This window comes from Balaenoptera musculus, chromosome 16 (assembly GCF_009873245.2).
Source record: "Balaenoptera musculus isolate JJ_BM4_2016_0621 chromosome 16, mBalMus1.pri.v3, whole genome shotgun sequence".
Classification (NCBI taxonomy): domain Eukaryota; kingdom Metazoa; phylum Chordata; class Mammalia; order Artiodactyla; family Balaenopteridae; genus Balaenoptera; species Balaenoptera musculus.
Window position 1 is genome coordinate 11,560,114 of NC_045800.1, and position 19,179 is coordinate 11,579,292.

Consider the following 19,179-nt stretch of genomic DNA (forward strand, 5'->3'; position numbering starts at 1 on the left):
ACATTTCAGGCCTCAACTCAGACATCACTTCCTCAGGGATGCCTTCCATCCAGGACCCCCCGCTACCACCAGTCAGGCCCCTCTGCTATGTGCTTCACAACATCCCACGTTTTTCTTCTTCAGAAGCTTATGTTTAATGATAAAATTCTGATGGGGTAATTAATGTCTATCTCTTGGCTTCGATTCTATGCTCCTGGAAGCTTTGAATTTTGTTCATCCTGCAGCCCCCAGCACACAATAGGCACTCCATAAATATTTATTAAATAACTATTTGCTGAATATTTTTGAATAGCCACTGCACAGGGGGACACAGCAGTGAGCAAAACACACCTAGCCCCTGTCTTGGAGCTTATACCCTGGGGAAGGAGGATGGGTGGAAGAGGACAAACGAAAAAGAAGAAAACAAAAAATTAATGTGTAATTACAACTGTGGTAAGAATTTGACTATCATCTTTACTTCCCCCCGGACACTACAAGGAATAGAAGACAATGATTTTTCATGAAGCTTTACTTTTCCTTCATCTATTTAGCACATTACATGTCCCTTCTACTTTCTGTTCCTCATCTTAATAAATCCCAAGTGATCAAACCAAAGTCAGACACCTTCAGGTTGTCAAAAATAGACTGCATTAGACGCTGGCTGAAAGTCCACCTGCCTGCAAATGTCTGGGGAAGACACCTTCCAAACTGAAGAAAGGCTAATGGTTCTAAATAGTTGTTTTCTAGGCACCAGGGTTAATAGAACAATTTTGGGGACAGAGCTTGCTAAAAGGAAGGGCAATTATCAGCAAAGGATACCACAACCAAATAATACTTTTAAATTCTTCCACCACACATTTTTCTAAAGGGGCAGATGGATTATAAAATATAACCTTCACTAATGCTACTAATATTTCACTTCTAAAAACATTACTTTTTATAATCCCCACCATGTCACCTTTTAGTGACATGTTAGTATCATTAGTTTCAGTAAACATTAAAATTATTGGAAAAAAAAGTCTAAGTTTAAAATCTGTTCAAAATTGTATAGCTAGAACTTAAGTGGTTCTCTAGTGATATATGTGACACCTCTAAGTTACCTTTAGAACTAAGGAAAAAACAGTAATAGCCAGCATCTATTGAATGCCTACTATTAACAGGAGCTATGCTAAGCACTTCATGTGAGTTTTATTAAATCTTACAATAAACGTATCTAGGAGGTGTCATCATCTTTGTCTTATAGTTGGCAACTGAGGCTTGGAGGAAGTAACATGATCCAAGGCAACTGTGTGATCTTAAGGTTAGTCCACTGCTGGGGCCAGTGCCTACTCAGTGACATTTGGGGAATGGCCTACTCCACTGTAAAATAAAGGGTCAGAAGCAATGGTGGGAATTCTCTTTGACGTGCTTTTGCAGTGAGCTTTCCAGTGGATGTCAGGTTCCTGTTAAGGGCTGAATTATGTTCCCTTAAAATTCATATGTTTGAATCCTAACCCCCAGTGCCTCAGAATGTGACCCTATTCTAAACAGTGGGATCTTTAAAGATGTAAGTAAGTTAAATGAGGTCACTAGGGAGGGCTCTAATCCAATATGACTGGTGTCCTTATAAGAGGAAATTTGAAGACAGACACACACAGAGAGAAGACAATGTGAAGATGATGTGAAGACACAAGGAGAAGACAGCCATCTACAAGCCAACGAAAGAGGTCTCAGAAGAAATCAACCCTGATGAAACCTTGATCTTGGACTTCAAGCCTCCAGAACTGCAAGAAAATAAATTTCTATTTAAGCCCCCCAGTCTGTGGAACTTCACTGCAGCAGCCCTAGCCAACTACTAACGGTTCCTAAGTCACGACTGCTTACATCCCATGAGCTTGATGACAGTCATGGCTCACCCACGCCGTTTTTAGACTGTCAATGACAACTATTCAAGTAAACTTATGTTCCCATCTCACTAGGCAAGAACAAAAATTCGTGCATTAATATGTAGAGACTAAGTAGGAGGGAAATGGCAGTGAGAAAAAGTTTAAGTACAGACATTTTATTCCCCTCATCTTCTACCCCCAGAAGGTAAGATGGCCCCGTAGGAAAATGCACATGGAGTGATTATCTCGGTTATAACACATACCAGGAACACACTGCCCATCGGCCAAGCTGGTAGTGTGATCAAAGCAACAGCTTTAATGGGACACAGGGAGGGGAGGAGATGAGGCATGCCCAGGACAGAGGATGAAGAAAGAGAAGGTGACAAGAGTAAGATGGATGCTCAGGGGGTGGGAGCTGGGGGTGGAGTGATACACAGGGTGCGGCTGCAGTTCTCTCCTGGGTGAGGGGAAGAAGAACAGCAGGGGGCCCAGAAAAGACTTTCCTTTGCTTCCTCCCCACACCCTTTCTTAACAGCCAAACCTTAGAAGTGATGGGGCAGGAGGAAGAAAAAAAAAAAAAAGGGACATAGGTTAGGAGAGTGAAAAAGTGAGACACCTTCCCGGCCCTTCTTTACTTCTTTTTAGTATTTTTTTCTCTAGTTCACTCTATTCCCCACCTTTCCCTCTTCCAAAATATCCTATATAACAGATGTCTACACTGCCTACCAACTTCTTGTTTTTGGTCCAAAGAAAGGCACATGGTGCAAGGAGAGAAAGTACATGTAAACAGGGGCTGACCACAGGAAATGCCCACACCTCCGCTACCTCCTAATGACCATACTTTGACTGCATCAGACTCATCAGCCAGTAACGTATTTGTACATTGCTTGTAGGAAATGACTTTGGGTTGTCTGCCAAGTGCAAACCCTCCTGCTTTGCTTACCCGTCCCGCTTAGAGCAGTGGGCATGTTTGAACTTTGTGACCAGGGAAGGTCCCTGGCTCAAGGTAAGCCAAAAAGTCTCTTCCCTAGGGGTCTGAACTAGATAGCTAGTCAGTCTCCAGGGGTTGTAGGGAACATCAGATGTTGGTTGGCTTGACGGCTGAGGTTGGTTTGAGTACCACATAAATGCATAAATTCTGCTGCACATAACACAGAAACAGACACAGACAAAAGAAGAGAAGACTGTAGGAGCTGTACAGGGGGAAGTGGTGGTCAGATACCACCTGCCGCAAAAGTAATCTCAGATCCTGAACAAATCCATTTCTTGGTTTTGTTCCCTTGAATTCCTAATAAAAATTTGTTTGCATAAACTGATAGGTTTGTATTTGCAACCAAAGATTTGATGAGATAGTGATAATTTACTAAGCACCTTTAGGTATATTATCTTATTTGAGACTCACAATACCCTAAGGAAAAAAAGCGGGCAGTTATTTTTACTCTTGTTTTACAGTTTATAAAGTAGAGGCTCCGGGGCGTTGTGGCCCCCAATGAACCACCCTCCTGGGATGCAAACCCTTGTGAAACCCCTTCCCACGTTAGCTCTACATTTGGATGTGTGACCTCCTTAGACCAATGGGATATTAGCAAGCTCAGTGACACAAGCAGAGGCTTGATAAGCCCTTATACATTGGAACTTGTCATCTTAGCACCCTGAAAGGATACCCAGGTATCCAGGAGAGAGAGAGGCCCCAAGGAGAGGCCTTGTGAGATGAGACACATGGACAGAGATGCCACATGAAGGAAAACTGAGATGCCCCCAGGCAAACCCCCAGCTGAATGTTGCCACATGGATGACCCCAGCCAACAGAAGAAAAGGGCAGAAGAGCCGTGTGGTTAACCCACAGAATCGTGAGCTATTATACGTTGTTGTTGTTGTTTTAAGGCGTTAACTTTTGGGACAGCTTGTTACACAGCAACAGATGAAACAGATATTATGTAACTTCTCCTATATCTCAAAGCTAATAAATAAAGCCTGAATTCAGGTCTCTTGACTCATGTCAGTGATTTATTCACTGTTTCAAGATGTAACTGAAATTGGAGAAAAATAACTCCAAAGTTTCATAAGCTTCACTTAAACAATAGAAAATGAATTTTAGCTCAGAACATTCAACTGTGAAATTATCCTGTCAGCATATAAATGAATTAAAGATATATGTATGTAAATGTGGACGGGTAGGAGAGTGTGACTAAAATACTTAGCATGTTACACAATGTCTAATGCTTTTCTCCTTTGTATTGAAAGAATTTAAAAACTACCAAAGACAGAACATACAATAATGCTCACAGTGGTATTATTTCTAATGGCAAAAAACAAACAATGACAAAAATTACCCAATGACAGAAAAAAGGACAAATTATGATATATTCATGCAATAGTGAAAATAAGGAACTAAAGTTTCCTATATCAACGTGGATAAATCCCAAAGCATCAAGTTGTGGGAGTGGAGGGGAGAAGTGAAAGAACACAGACAGCTTAGTATCATTGATATAAAATTCCCCAAACACAAGCCTCAGCAACATATTGTTGAGGGATATATACATAACAACAGCAATAATGAAAATCAAGGGACTAATAAGTACAAAATTCAAAATCGCAGACTCACTTGAAGGGAAGAAGGCAGGAGAGGATATACTTGGAGAAAGGCAGTGAGGGCTCCAAAGACATTCATCATGTTTCATTCCTTAATCTAGGTGGTAGATAAGTGTGTGTTTGTTTTTCAGCAAGCTATACTGCGTATCCGTGATAAATAGCTTTTTGTGTCTATAAAATAGTTAACACATTTTAGAAAATAACCACAAGAATCTAGCAAAAGAAAACTAGACTGTCTCTGGCAATTTGTGCTTTATATTATCCAGAAATCAACCTAGCTTCCAAACGTGCAATAATTTTATCTTAAAAGCATTTTTAAAAGCACACTACAGAGGTAGCTACACTCCCAATAACACAGCAGTAACAGCAAAGCTTCCTATAGTTCTTAACTCACATTAAAATCGATATCAAAGGAAAAACAGATATTTAAATTTAGTGTTTAAAATATTTCATTCAGTCCTTTTCATGATTTTTTGGGACCTACCTACATAACAGCTACCTTCTTACAAACAAAATTCCCTCTGAACTCAGCACAGGTGCCTGTCCTTCAAAGGGAGGGCTTAGTGAATGACCTAGACCTTCCATGAATTTGCCTGCCCTGGATACAGCTCCCAGAAAGGACTGCACTGTGTACTACCAGACCCATACTCCTCCCTGGCCAGAGCTGACTATATTAGGAATGGACAGCTAACCCAAAGCCAAGCAGTCCTGGTCTGACACCTGCCTACCTCTCCAGCCTTATTCTTACTGTCCTCTCCCTCAAAATCAGTATGGTTGGTGTATCTTTCTGTCAGAGCACCTAACACAATTAACAAATAATTATACATTTATTTCAATGATTACTCACTAATGTCTAACTTCCCTCTTAAACCATAAGCTCCGCTCATGGTGGGAACAGGTCAGTTATTGCTCATTATGGTATCCCACCGACTAGCACAGTTCCTGACACAATTCCTAAAAACAGGCATTTAATAGCTTGTGGGGGGTCTTTTTAAGAGGAAGAAAGGATTTTAATATTATGCCCCCCTTTCTCTAAAGCTTTTTGGGCATCCCTTGGAGATACTGTGGATTCAGTTCCAGACCACTGCAATAAAGCAAATAAAATGAGTCACACAGAATTTTTTGGTCTCCCAGTGTACAATTGTTTACACTAAAGTGTAGTCTATTAAGTGGACTGAAGTCCACTGTAGTCTATTAAGTGGACTGGCATTATGTCTAAAAAATGTACATACCTTAATTAAAAATACTTTCTTGCTGAATATACAATGGAGAAGACAGTCTCTTCAGCAAGTGGTGTTGGGAAAGCTGAACAGACCACGTAAATCAATGAAGTTAGAACACTCTCTCACACCATGCACAAAAATAAACTCAAAGTGGCTTAAAGACTTAAATATAAGACGTGACACCATAAAACTCCTAGAAGAGAACATAGGCAAAACATTCTGACATAAATAGTACCAATGTTTTCTTAGGTCAGTCTCCCAAGGCAATAGAAATAAAAGCAAAAAGAAACAAATGGGACCTAATCCAAACCTATAAGCTTTTGCACAGCAAAGGAAACCATAAACAAACAAACAGACAATCTACAGACTAGGAGAAAATCTTTGCAAACCATGTGACCGACAAGCGCTTATTTCCAAAATATACAAACAGCTCATACAACTCAATAACAAAAGAACAAACAACCCAATCAAAAAATGGGCAAAAGACCGAAGTAGAAATTTCTCCAAAGAAGACAAAGATGGCCAACAGATACATGAAAAGATGCTCATCATCGCTAATTATTAGAGAAATGCAAATCAAAACTACAATGAGGTACCACCTCACACTGGTCAGAATGGCCATCATTAAGAAGTCTACAAATAACAAATGTTGGAGAGGGTGTGGAAGAAAGGGAACCCTCCTATGCTGTTGGTGGGAATGTAAATTGGTGCAGCCACTATGGAAAACAGTATGGAGGTTCCCTAAAAAACTAAAAATAGAGTTGCCCCATGATCCAGCAATCCCACTCCTGGGCATATGTTTGGAGAAAACTATAATTCGAAAAGATACATGCACCCCAATGTTCACAGCAGCACTATTTACAATAACCAAGACATGGAAACAACCTAAATGTCCATCAACAGATGAATGGATAAAGAAGATGTGATATATATATATACATATATGATCATATATATATATTTAAAAAAAGTCAATACAATGGAATATTACTCAGCCGTAAAAAAGAATGAAATAATGCCACCTGCAGCAACATGGACGGACCTAGAGATTATCATACTAAGTGAAGTAAGTCAGAAAGAGAAAGACAAATACCATATGATATCACTTATATGTGGAATCTAAAATATGACACAAGGGAATTCCCTGGCGGTCCCATGGTTAGGACTCGGCGCTTTCACTGCCAGGGCCCAGGTTCAATCCCTGGTCAGAGAACTAAGATCCTGCAAGTTGCGTGGCGTGGCCGAAAAAAAAAAAAACTTATTTATGAAACAGAAAAAGACTCACAGACATAGAAACCAAACTTATGGTTACCAAAGGGAAAGAGGGGAGGGGAGGGGAGGGATAAATTAGGAGTTTGGGATTAGCAGATACAAACCACTATATATAAAATAGATAATCAACAAGGTCCTACTGTATAGCACAGGGAACTATATTCAATATCCTGTAATAAACCACAATGGAAAAGAATATGAAAAAGAATAAATATATACATGTATAACTGAATCACTTTGCTGTACACCAGAAAGTAACACAACATTGTAAATCAACTATACTTCAATTAAAAAAAATACTTTCTTGGGACTTCCCTGGCAGTCCAGTGGTTAAGACTCCATGCTTCCACTGCAGGGGGCACAGGTTTGATCCCTGGTGGGGGAACTAAGGTACCACATGCCGCACGGCACAGCCAAAACAAACAAACAACAACAACAAAATACTTTCTTGCTAAAAAATGTTAACCATCATCTGAGCCTTCAGGGAGTTGTAGTAGTAACAAATATCACTTATCACAGATCACCATAACAAATATAAAGTTTGAAATATTGCAAGAATTACCTAAATGTGACACAGAGACATGAAGTGAGCAAATGCTGCTGGAAAAACGGCACCAATATATTTGTTTGACGCCAGGTTGCCATAAACCTTCAATTTGTAAAAAACGCAATATCTGCAAAGGACAATAAAATGAAGTATGCTTATATTTTTGTTTCACTTATACGGAAATATACCCACTTTGGGCAGACCCAAAATCAAGGTAAAGGAATCAAAGCCATTACAGAATCTGCATTTATCCTCAAAGAAGAAAATGTCATAGAATGCCACATTAAATTTGACAAGTTTAAGGAGTTTACAGAAACATACCTGAGTGAAGCTGAATTTTGCCAATAACACCTTCTACCAACCCCAGACAAATGGGATTCCAGGCAAGAAGTAGATCAGTAGCTAAAATAAAATAAGAAGCAATCATGAAAAAATATTCATCAGAAAACATATTAAAACAGTATCTTTATAGAGAACAAACTAGTGGTTACCAGTGGGGAGAGGGAAGGGAGGAGGGGCAATATAAGGGTGAGGGAGTGGGAGGTACAAACTGTTGGGTGTAAGATAGACTCAAGGATGTATTTTACAACACGGTGAATATAGCCAATATTTTCTAATAACTGTAAATGGAAAGTAACTTTTTAAATTGTATAAAAATTTAAAAAATTTTAAAAAGAAATGTCACAGGAATGTCACAAGACAATTAAAAAAAAAAACGGTATCTTTAGCAGTATATTAAAAAATGATCAGCATCCCAAAAGAGCAGTTTTCAACACCCAGAACTGAATACATTACTATCGAGCACTTTGTGGACAAGTATTAATTCCGACCTGAATAAGTCTTCTAATATGAGGACAGTTATGGGGAGATAACTGAAATTCTAAAACTCTACTCAGATGGGAGGCAGTACTCTGGCGCCCTGCAGTGGAGGAAGGAGGCTGGTACACTACAAGAGGGCAAACGAGGAGTTTATCCAAGGTGCGATCGCCATGGCCAGTCCCAGATCCAAAGACAAGGCCTGAGAAACCACCGCAGAGATGTCCCCTTACTGAATCACACTCTGGAAAATACCCTTTCCCAAAGAAGCTAACACCAAGCAAAGAAACCCAGAAAGTCAGTGCTCTTTTATGTGACTTCTATGGAAAAAACAATAGGAATTGCTTCCATTTATATTGAGTGCCTAATATGTGCCAGGCATCCAATCAGGGTTCCTCATCTGAACCACAGAACAAGACAATGATTTGGATGACTGTTTTCTCAGTTCTCCCAAGGATGGTACATAATTTGTACCATTCTAGACACACAGAAGAGAAGCTAATTCATTACATACAAAGGATGCCTGAGGACATGAGGGCATAATTCTGTTGTGGAACCCAGGCCACAAAAGGCTGTTATATCCATGGAGATAAAGGTAACATTAGTGGTGGTTCAATAGCAGGAAAAAATTAGCAAGAATGAAAACAGCATTTCTCTTAGCAGAAAATTAAAATTACATTTTAATTATTACCATTTAAATCCTATTTTAATGAAATGTATAATCAATCTGTAACACGTGGGTAATTACAGAAGACTTAATAGTTTAGTCTTCAAATTCATTTGAGTTTTGACTAGTGTATCTTGAACATCTTTGTTGTTAATGATACATTCAATGGGAGGCAAAAAAAGTTAACTTCTGTTTTTATTTCAAGAATTAAAGTAAAGTAGGGAATTAATTTTTTTAAAGGCTGTTATACACATTACCATTTCTAACCCTAACAATTCTATGAGTTAGGTATTAGGAACCCCAATTCACAGATGAGGAAATGAAGCCTTAGAAAAGTAAAGTGGCCATGTCATACAATGGATCAAGGGCAGAGCTGCAATTCAAAGCCAGGTCTGCATGACTCATGGCCTGTGCTCTTAACCATCCAACTACAGTGCCTCCCTCAGAATTTATATATGGAATCAGTAAGACAATATTTACATTTTAAGTAACATGCATTCTTATTATAAATACTGTATAAAATTGGAAAAAATATTCTATCACTTCCATCCCGCCACCCAGAGATAACATTATTTTGCTACATTTCACATATGTCTGTGTGCATATCCAACTGCAATATTGCAAACACAGCACTATATGTTAAGTTTTCTTATACCATTTCGTATTTTCTCACATCTTTAAGATATTCTCCAAAATTATAACTTCATGGCTGTCTAATTTTCCACTTAAGGAAGCACTTCCTCACTCTTAGACATTTAAGTGATTTCCAGTTTTTCCCTATTATAAACAATACTGTGATCAATGATGAACATTATGCAAATACTTTATTTCCCTCCCTAATTAATAGCTTTAGAACAGTTCCTAGGAATGAAATTAATAGGTGAAAACATAAAAAAAAATGAAAGCTTTCAAATATTACCAAAGTGCTTTCTGCAAAGGTTATGCACCAAGTTAGAGTTCTGCCAGAAGTATATGAAAATGCTTCTTATGCTTGCCATCATTTAGAATTTCTTTTTAAATTTTGCTAATTTGATGGCATCCATTGCCTAAATTATGTTTACTTTCTTTTCATTGCTGGTAAGATTAAACATTTAATCATAAAACTGACTGCTTATGTTTCTTCTTCTATGATTTTCTTATTCATATCCTCTAACAATTTTTCTTTATGTTCCTTATTGATTTACGAGTTCTTTTTATATTAAGAACATCAACTCTTTGACATGTTTGCAAATATTTTCAGTTTTAAATTTTTATACAAATCTATCATTTTTTCATTATTTTTTCGCTTACCATATTATCTAAGTTGTTCCTTACCCATTATCAATTATGTATTTATTAATTTTACCTCTTTATTAATTTATAAAAATCTAACTCTAACTCTGGAATTCATGTTGGTGTACAAACTAAAAGTACCCTGATTTCTTTTCAAATAACCAGAATCCCTGTCAGGCAGGCCAAATCTCAACATCTGCCAACACAGGTGCCCCTGCTAAGGAAATAGCTCCAGCTACTCATAACCCCACCCTGACTTCAGATGAACAACCACAGTTTTAAGACTCTATCCCTTGGGTTTCAGATGAGCTCTAGGAATATGGAGGAGGATGAAAAAGTTAGAGCTAGAGCAGTCATGGACAGTTACATAGTGGAAGTGGAACTTCAAGCATAAGGAAATCAGAAAGAAAAATAATGTAGCAGAAAGAAAGTACAAGGTTTGTTTTGGAAACTGTCCCTTCACTGGGGAAACACTTATCAAGTACCTTCCAAGAACCAGGCACTGTTATCAGGCTAAGATATAAAAATAAAGGAGCAAACAGTATAGATCAGACGACCAATGAGTATCGTTAGTATGGTGGAGATCTTTACTGATAAGACTGGAAAAAGTAAACTGAGGCCAATAAGGAGAGACTTGAATAAAAGACTAATGAGCTTTACTTCCTGGAGGCCTTGGCAGGCAGATAATGACAAAAGTAAAACAAGACTGCAGCCAGGGATTAGGTGACAGCACTGAAAGGAGGTGGAGACTGCGAGTAGGGAAAGGAGCTAGAAGGTTATTTATTACAAGAGTCTTGGCTTGAAAGGATACGGTAGCTTGGGGAGCAGGGTGGGCAGTAGGTGAACAACGTTCAGAAGGAGATTAACATGAAACACCCCAAAGGAAGCTACACAAAGGACAGGAAGAGGGTAAATTTTAAAATGACAGTGAAACATCTATCCTCTCTTGAGAGGGATAAGATGAGGACATAGATGAGTAAGAAGGAGGAAGGCAGAAAAAGCAGGGTATACAGCAGCAGGAGAAAAGGTGGGCGAGAACCTCTTAACTCAGTAATACCCTTTTGCACCTTTGGCATTTTGAACCATGTGACTATAGCAGCCATTCAAGAAAGTTAAAATTTCACTTAAAAAAAAAAAAAAAGAAAAAACTATAAAGATGACTAAGTTTTGCAGTCTAACGACTAAAAATAATAGTCACTGGGACTTCCCTGGTGGTCCAGTGGTTGAGACTCTGCGCTCCCAATGCGGGTTCAACCCCTGGTCAGGGAACTAGATCCCGCATGCTGCAACTAAAAAAAAAAGAAAGATCCCACGTGCCACAACTAAGACCCGGCGCAGTCAAATAAATAAATAAATAAATATTATAAATAAATAAATATAAATAAAAATAATAGTCACTAATAATCTTTGAGGTCCAGAGAGAGAACTAGTTAGGCCATTAAGACTGAGTTTATGATACGGTGGTCAAGGAGAAATGTCTAGGCATAAAAACCAGGAGCTATTTAAGGAGGAAAAGAAAATGAAATCAAAAGTACAGGTGTAAAAGTTAACCTTGGAAATGAAAGATATTACTTTCTTCTAAGTCTAGAAGAAAAGATGAAAAGGCTAAATATAGAAATGGAGATGAGAAGCAGATGGATGTATCGGATGGCCTTGACTCAGTAAAAATAGGAGTCAAAGTCATCTTTGCTTTAGCAGGGGGAAGGACAAGAGGCAGAACAAGAGGAGTACCAGATGCTTGGTGTGGTGAGGGGAATCCAGAAAGTCAGTTGGTAAATGTTCTGTGTGTACTTGAAAAGCACGTATATTTTCTTAGTGTTTTCAAGAAAAAGGGTGTCAATTCAATCCGTCGGTTAGTCATTATATCAATTTTGTACAACGAGATCAGCACTAACAGCAAAGAAACAGAAAAGAGAAAAACTGTACCATGTAAGGGGAAACGCTTCACAAAACGTTTGTTTCTGAAGTTATAGGTATATACATATATATGTGTCTGTTCAAGTCATGCTTTGAAAAGTATTTCTTACTTCAAACATTTGAATACACTATTAAACTCTGGGGTGAGGGCTCATTATCAACTTTATTAATTATTTTATTCAACTGCTCTATGTACTTGCTAATTTTTTGACTGCTTAGCCTAATACTTTGACAGGGTTTTGTGTTTTTTTTTTAATCTCATGCTTTGTGTACTTTTCCTTCTTAATTTTTGCCTCATATTTTTTGAGACTATGTTGTCAGGCACATACAGATTCAGGATTATTATATCTTCCTGGTGAATTGCTCCGTTTATCAGGATGTAATAACTGTCTTTATTTCAAATAATGCTCTTTGCCCTAAAGTCTCATTTGTCTAACATTGATATTGTAAAAGAAATACATTAGGCATGAAAAAAATACATACAACATAGAACATTGTAAATCCAGTCATACTTCTTCTCCGACTCCCCAGAGCCTGAGAAACAAAGTCCAAATTCCTTGGAAAGGCTCTCAAGGCCCAGCGCGGGCCGCTCCTGTCTACCCTCTTCCCGCCTCCCCACCCCAGCATCCTTGTCTTCCTACAATCATCCAGAAGTGTGCACAGGCTGGGCCTGGAATGCTGCTCCCCACCCACTTCAGCCTGCTGTTCATTCCAGACTCAGAACAAGGGGCACTGGTGTTCCCTGACACATTCCCCACTCCACCCACCCAGCAGAACCGATCAGGTTCTCTTTTGTGGTCCCCCTGAACCCTGCTCGTATACGCATCGTGGCATCTCATTTTGGTTTAATGCACCTAATTACTGACTTGCCTGTCTCCCTGACTGAACAGGAAGCTCATCAAGAACAGAAAATTCATTGAGACCTGATCTCATTTAGCTTTATGTCCCAAGTGCATGATATACAGCAGGCTCCAAATGCTGAACAGACAAATGAATGAATGACACGGAAAGGAGAAGCAGGTTGGAGTCAGATAATTTGCACTGAATCACGTTAGAAGGGTTCAGTATTTGAAGTAACAAAGTTAAAGTCATCTGCTCTACTTCAAATAAAGATATCATGGCTGGCAGAGGAAAAGTGTCCAATACTAACTACACAGCTTGTTAAAATCAAAACCCCATATCCCACTCTCAGTCCAGGGCTCTATCATACCTCTAACACCATAAGTTTCCCTACCATGTGTAATTACTCAGATATAATACTCTCATTTTAAATTCATATGGGGCTTTCAGCTCACCACCATCATTCCAGCCACACAAGCCAGAACCTGGGAGACAGTCAAAATGCTTTCTTCCTGGGAGTTCCCTGGTGGCCTAGTGGTTAGGATTCCGGACTTTCACTGCTGTGGTGTGGGTTCAATCCCTGGTTGGGGAAATGAGATCCCACAAGCTGCACGACTCGGCCAAAAAAAAAAAACAGCTTTCTTCCTCACCAAGTCCTGTTGATTCTACCTCCTCATATCTGATGAATGTTTCACTTCTCTCCATCCCCACGGCCACTATCCTTGTCCAGGGCCAAGACCTCCTCCATCTGGATCATGAGAAAAGCCCTGGGCAGGCCCACATGCAGCAGACTGTTTAACATATAACAGGCACTCAAATATTTACTGAATGCAAGGAGGACTCTAAACGGTTTGGTACTGTAAGCCCTTAAGGTAAAAGGCAGGAAGCTGTAAGAATGAGGCTGAAAAACCAAACAGGGACCAACTCAGGAGGACCACAGGCAGTAAATTCAGGAGACATTTCCTCCAGAGAGGGCAGATTTGCACTTGAGATTGAACATTGGGGCTAGTATGTAGAGGATGGATGTGAGAAGGCAAGCCTAAAGCCAGAGATCCAGGTGACAGGAGTGTGCATGAGGGTGACCTGGTTCCAAATCTGCAACTGGAAGACTGGACAGAGTCCAGAGATTTGAGTGACATGGGCACAGCCTGCGTTCCATATCCCGAGAGAAAAATCCCAGCTCTACTGCAGTCTTGGAACCCCTTTCAACTTCAGGTCCCTCTTTCATAAGCAGATATTCCATCTAACTTACAGGATTTTTTATGAGGATTAAATGGAAGAATTATGTGAAAGTACCCAGCACAATGTCTGGCACATAAACATTCAATAACTTTTACCTCAAGTTGGGAAAGGTATATGCATTTAAAATTCCAGGTTCCTAGCACTCACTAAATCTCTCCATAGATTTTTATTTCAAGGGTCTACATACGGCTTTTTATTTAAAAAGGAAAGGATAAAAAAGGAAAAACCCAACTTCGATTGTTTTTTACATTAAATCTTAAGGCCATAATCCCTAAAAGCCTTCTGAGAGTAATAAATGTTTTATGAAAATATCTCAATGCTTTGATATGCTCCCAAAATTCTGTTTCTTCAGAATGTGAAACAGATACAGGGCTCTGATGTAGCTCTAAATTAGGCACGCAGAAACAGTCCTAGCAACCCAACTCAGGTCCAAATAGCAAATCAAGCATAACTGCCAGCTTCCTCCCCTCCCCTAAAGTCCCCTACACTGGAGAGGGGAAATCTAGAAGCGGTAGAGTCTAAATGAAGGTTAAAATATACTTGGGAAAAAGACACAGACATCAGTAGACTTTCGTTATATACATGAAAATAAGTACTGGGGTCCTAAGTTTTGAGAAACCATAGAAGAACAAAAACCAGAATAGGTAGCTTTTAATCAGCAACAGAAAGACATCTGATAAAAATTCATACCATCCAGAAAATTAAAAAATTTTTAAAGTAAAAACAAAAATAAAATTCATACCATCCTATGGAACACAGTAAAAGGTGACAGAACAAAAAAACTGAGAAAAGCACAATAAATGGAAAACATGAATAAAAGGTGGAAATAACTCATTAATATATTAATAATTATAATAAACGTAAAGTTTCAACTTACCAATTAAAAGACAGACTATTAAGTCTTGACTCTTCTATCAGTTTATTTAATTCTAGGCCTATTTTGTTTACCACTGTATGCCTGCAGCCTAGCACAGTGTTTGACACACAACAGGGACTCATTCAATAGTTATTGAACCAAATCAGTAAATGAGTAGAAGCAAGCATGAAAGCGTAACTTGGAAAATTTCTCCTACCAATTGCTTATTCTCTTCGACTTTTAATAAGACTAAGATTGCTTTTAAAGAAAATCCCAAAACAAGTCTTTGCTATATGGGCACTTTTAGTAATAAAAGCATTTCCCTTTCAATAAATATAATAAACGATGAGCATGTGATTTCTCACAATGAAAGACTTAACTAAAAATTCTGGGAAACTTTAAATTATCTTAAAATCTCTAGCAGGTGCCCACAGCTTCTCACACCAATACAGCGACAAGCCAGTGGAGGAAGGCCTGAAACAGGCTATATATAACCGGCACAAGAAGGGAGGCTGAGTGTGTCTTTTTGAGCCGCTATGACTTTATGCCTGGTACAGTTCCTGGCACACAACAGACACTTCAAAATATGTGTGTGTGTATTTTTTAATCTGTTACTCTTCATTAAGGAGATAAAAATAAATAAAAGCATTAGCAGAGTGTTTGTATAGAGGACATGTATGAACCATACTGGTCTAGGCATATGTAGCAACTATGCTTAGTAATGGACACTCTGTCACCATTATTAATGCCTACTCTGGAGGCAGAAGGCATTGGAATAGCAGGGAAAATGGCCAGTGGGCTTGTCCCTTCCTTCCACAAAGAACAGCCATGTAATTGATCTGCTCCAACAAACAGTGCTTTCTAATCCTTCCTTCGAAAGGTATATTGCAATGAAAGGTATATTCCAATTTTGAAATTCCACAATTTCAAAAGAGAAACATTTGAAGTTTGCAAATAGGTTTTAAAATTTAGGATTATCAAGGTTATCTAGTAAAGAGTAGAGCTGCTTACAAATTACAAAAGCATAGTATTTTAGAAATAATGCCAAATTTTAATTAGTGAAACCATTAAAGTAACATACACCCAAAGACATAAGTAGTTTGTCATAAGCTCAATTGTTTGACCCATTAGGTCAACATTTCCACTCTTATTTCAGATCCATTTGGCAGTACATGGCTTCTATTTTCATATGCCCTCTTCCTCCTGGTACACAGAAAACAAGTGATTAAGTACTGTGTGCCTGCAGAGAGCATGAGTCACTCATTCCAAGAGCCCAGAGTGATGGCGCTCCCTCAGCCCAAGAACAAGCCTGGGTTTTGCACAGCTGCTGAAGCTTACAGGCAGTTTCACTTGTGTCAAAAAAAAAAAAAAGGTGCTAGTGTATGCATACATAATCAGACCCAAGTTTCATTTCCTGCTAAAGACAAAAGGACATTATTGCTCTGAAAAGACAATTACCAACACCAAAGTCAAACAGATGAGGAAAAGGGTTCTACAATGAGGAACTAAAAGTTCCAATGGTTAGCTCATCCATACTTAAATTCTCAAAATTTAATTAGACCAGAAAAAAAGGTTAAGGAATAATTTGATTCAGATGCCATCTTATAAATGCAAATTTTGATACATGTTTCTCTGAACTCTCTAATAGTAATTATTTTCCAGCATTCAGCAAGCTAAAGAGCTAATCCACTTTAGAAGTTCTAGCAGCTGCTGCTTTCCCAGTGTGAACTCCAGCTCAACGGTCCTGGATCCTGGCTGCTCATTATCACCATATGGGAGCTTTACAAATACTGATGCCTGGGCCCCACTCCTCGAGAGTCTGACTGTTGGGTTACGCTGGGACCCAGGCACAGGTATTTTGTAAATCTCCCCCAGGTGATTCTAATGTACAGCCAGGTTGAGAATTACAGGTCGAAGTGATTATAGGTTACTAGTTGGAACCTGCATTAGTAGCTATAGTTTTATCCTACCTGAGTGATTCAAAGATGACGCTTGTGCCGTGGACAGCTTGAAATTCTTTCACGTAATTAAGTACCATAAACTGAATAAAGAGCTCATAATATATAGTGAATAAGCAAAAAGTTGGTGTAAGCTAGTATAAAAAAATACGTTTAAAAAAATAACCCTAAGGGAAAAAAAGAAACAACCAAAAAACCCTAAGAATAGTTAAAAGATGAGATATACTACCTAGGAAAGGGATCCGAAGAATTTCTAGACTTTTCTATTAAAACTGGGATCTAATTACAGTGCAGCAAGAGGGCCACAAAGTTTTGATCATGAAGGATATTAGAAATTGTTTTTTGGGCAGAAGACCTCAATAGACATATCTCCAAAGAAGACATATCAGATGGCCAACAGGTACATGAAAAGATGCTCAACATCACTAATTATCAGAGAAATGCAAATCAAAACTACAATGAGGTAACACCTCACACTGGTCAGAATGGCCATCATTAAAAAGTCTACAAATAACAAATGTTGGAGAGGGTGTGGAAAAAAGGGAACCCTCCTACACTGTTGATGGGAATGTAGATTGGTGCAGCCATTATGGAAAACAGTATGGAGGTTCCTCAGAAAACTAAAAATAGAGTTGCCATATGAGCTAGCAATCCACTCCTGGGCATATACACAGGCAAAACTATAATTCAAAAGGATACATACACCCCTATGTTCATAGCAGCACTATTTACAATAGCCAAGACATGGAAACAACCTGAATGTCCATTGACAGATGAATGTATAAAGAAGATGTGGTATACATATATGTAACAGAATATTACTCAGCCATAAAAAAGAATGAAATAATGCCATTTGCAGCAATATGAATGGACTTAGAGATTATCATACTAAGCGAAGTAAGTCAGAAAGAGAAAGACAAATACCATATGATATCACATATATGAAATCTAAATACAACACTAATGAACATATCTATGAAACAGAAACAGACAGACAGAGAACAGACTTGTGGTTGCCAAGGGAGAGCGGGTGGGGGAGAAGGAAGGATTGGGAGTGTGTGATTAGCAGATGCAAACTAATATACATAAGATGAATAAACAACAAGGTCCTACTGTATAGCACAGGGAACTATATTCAGTATCCTGTGATAGGACTTCCTTGGTGACGCAGCGGTTAAGAATCTGCCTGCCAATGCAGGGATATTGAACACAGGTTCAATCCCTGGTCGGGGAAGATCCCACATGCCGTGGAGCAACTAAGCCCGTGTGCCACAACTACTGAGCCTCCGCTCTAGAGCCCGTGAGCCACAACTACTGAGGCCGTGTGCCTAGAGCCCGTGCTCGCAACAAGAGAAGCCACCGCAATGAGAAGCCCCTGCACAGCAATAGAGTAGCCCCCGCTCACCACAACTATAGAAGGGCCACACGCAGTGACAAAGACCCAACGCAGGGACTTTCCTGGTGGCACAGTGGTTAAGAATCTGCCTGCCAACGCAGGGGACACGGGTTTGATTCCTGGTCCGGGAAGATCCCACATGCCAAGGAGCAACTGAGCCCTTGCGCCACAACTGCCTGGCCTGCACTCTAGAGCCCGTGAGCCACAAGTAGTGAAGCCACGCGCCTAGAACCTGTGCTCCGCAACAAGAGGAGCCACCGCAATGAGTGGCCCGCACACCTCAACGAAGGGTAGCCCCCACTCAACACAACTAGAGAAAGTCCGCACAGCAACGAAGACCCAACGCAGCCATAAATAAATAAATTAATTTTTAAAAAAAAGACCCAACGCAGCCAAAATAAATAAATAAATAAATCTTTAGGAAAAAAACAAAAAAAAGAAATAGGATTCTGAGAGCTAAATAAGAGCACAGGTGAGCTAACAGTTGGTATTTTCCTTAACTCATTTTAGAGCCGGTAACTGAGATGCATAAAATTAGCACTTCGAACATAAAATAGATGCAACCTTTGTCTCTGTTGGCGTTTAAATAATTTCCTAGCTTTTCCTGAAAACTCTGTTCAAAACTTACCCTTCCATCTAGGATCATCTGTATAGTCATTCTGATACCATAGGTCCTTACCAACAAAAAGCTCTACCTTCAAACACACCATCAGGTCTAGGATCTGCCATTTTAATTG

At 39.1% G+C, this 19,179-nt stretch overlaps 1 protein-coding gene across 6 annotated transcripts in view; it reads right to left on the reverse strand.

The window, feature by feature from the left end:
• Window positions 1-19,179, reverse strand: part of INPP5F (inositol polyphosphate-5-phosphatase F) — a 98,303-nt gene that overhangs the window by 70,662 nt on the left and 8,462 nt on the right. For all 6 annotated transcript variants that reach the window (XR_005016807.1, XM_036828509.1, XM_036828508.1 and 3 more), the window contains exon 2: window positions 7,800-7,880. Coding sequence is in view for 5 of the 6 variants with exons in the window: in XM_036828509.1 (XP_036684404.1) it covers window positions 7,800-7,880 (81 nt within the window). In the remaining variant the exon portion in view is untranslated. The remainder of the gene's footprint in view (window positions 1-7,799; window positions 7,881-19,179) is intronic.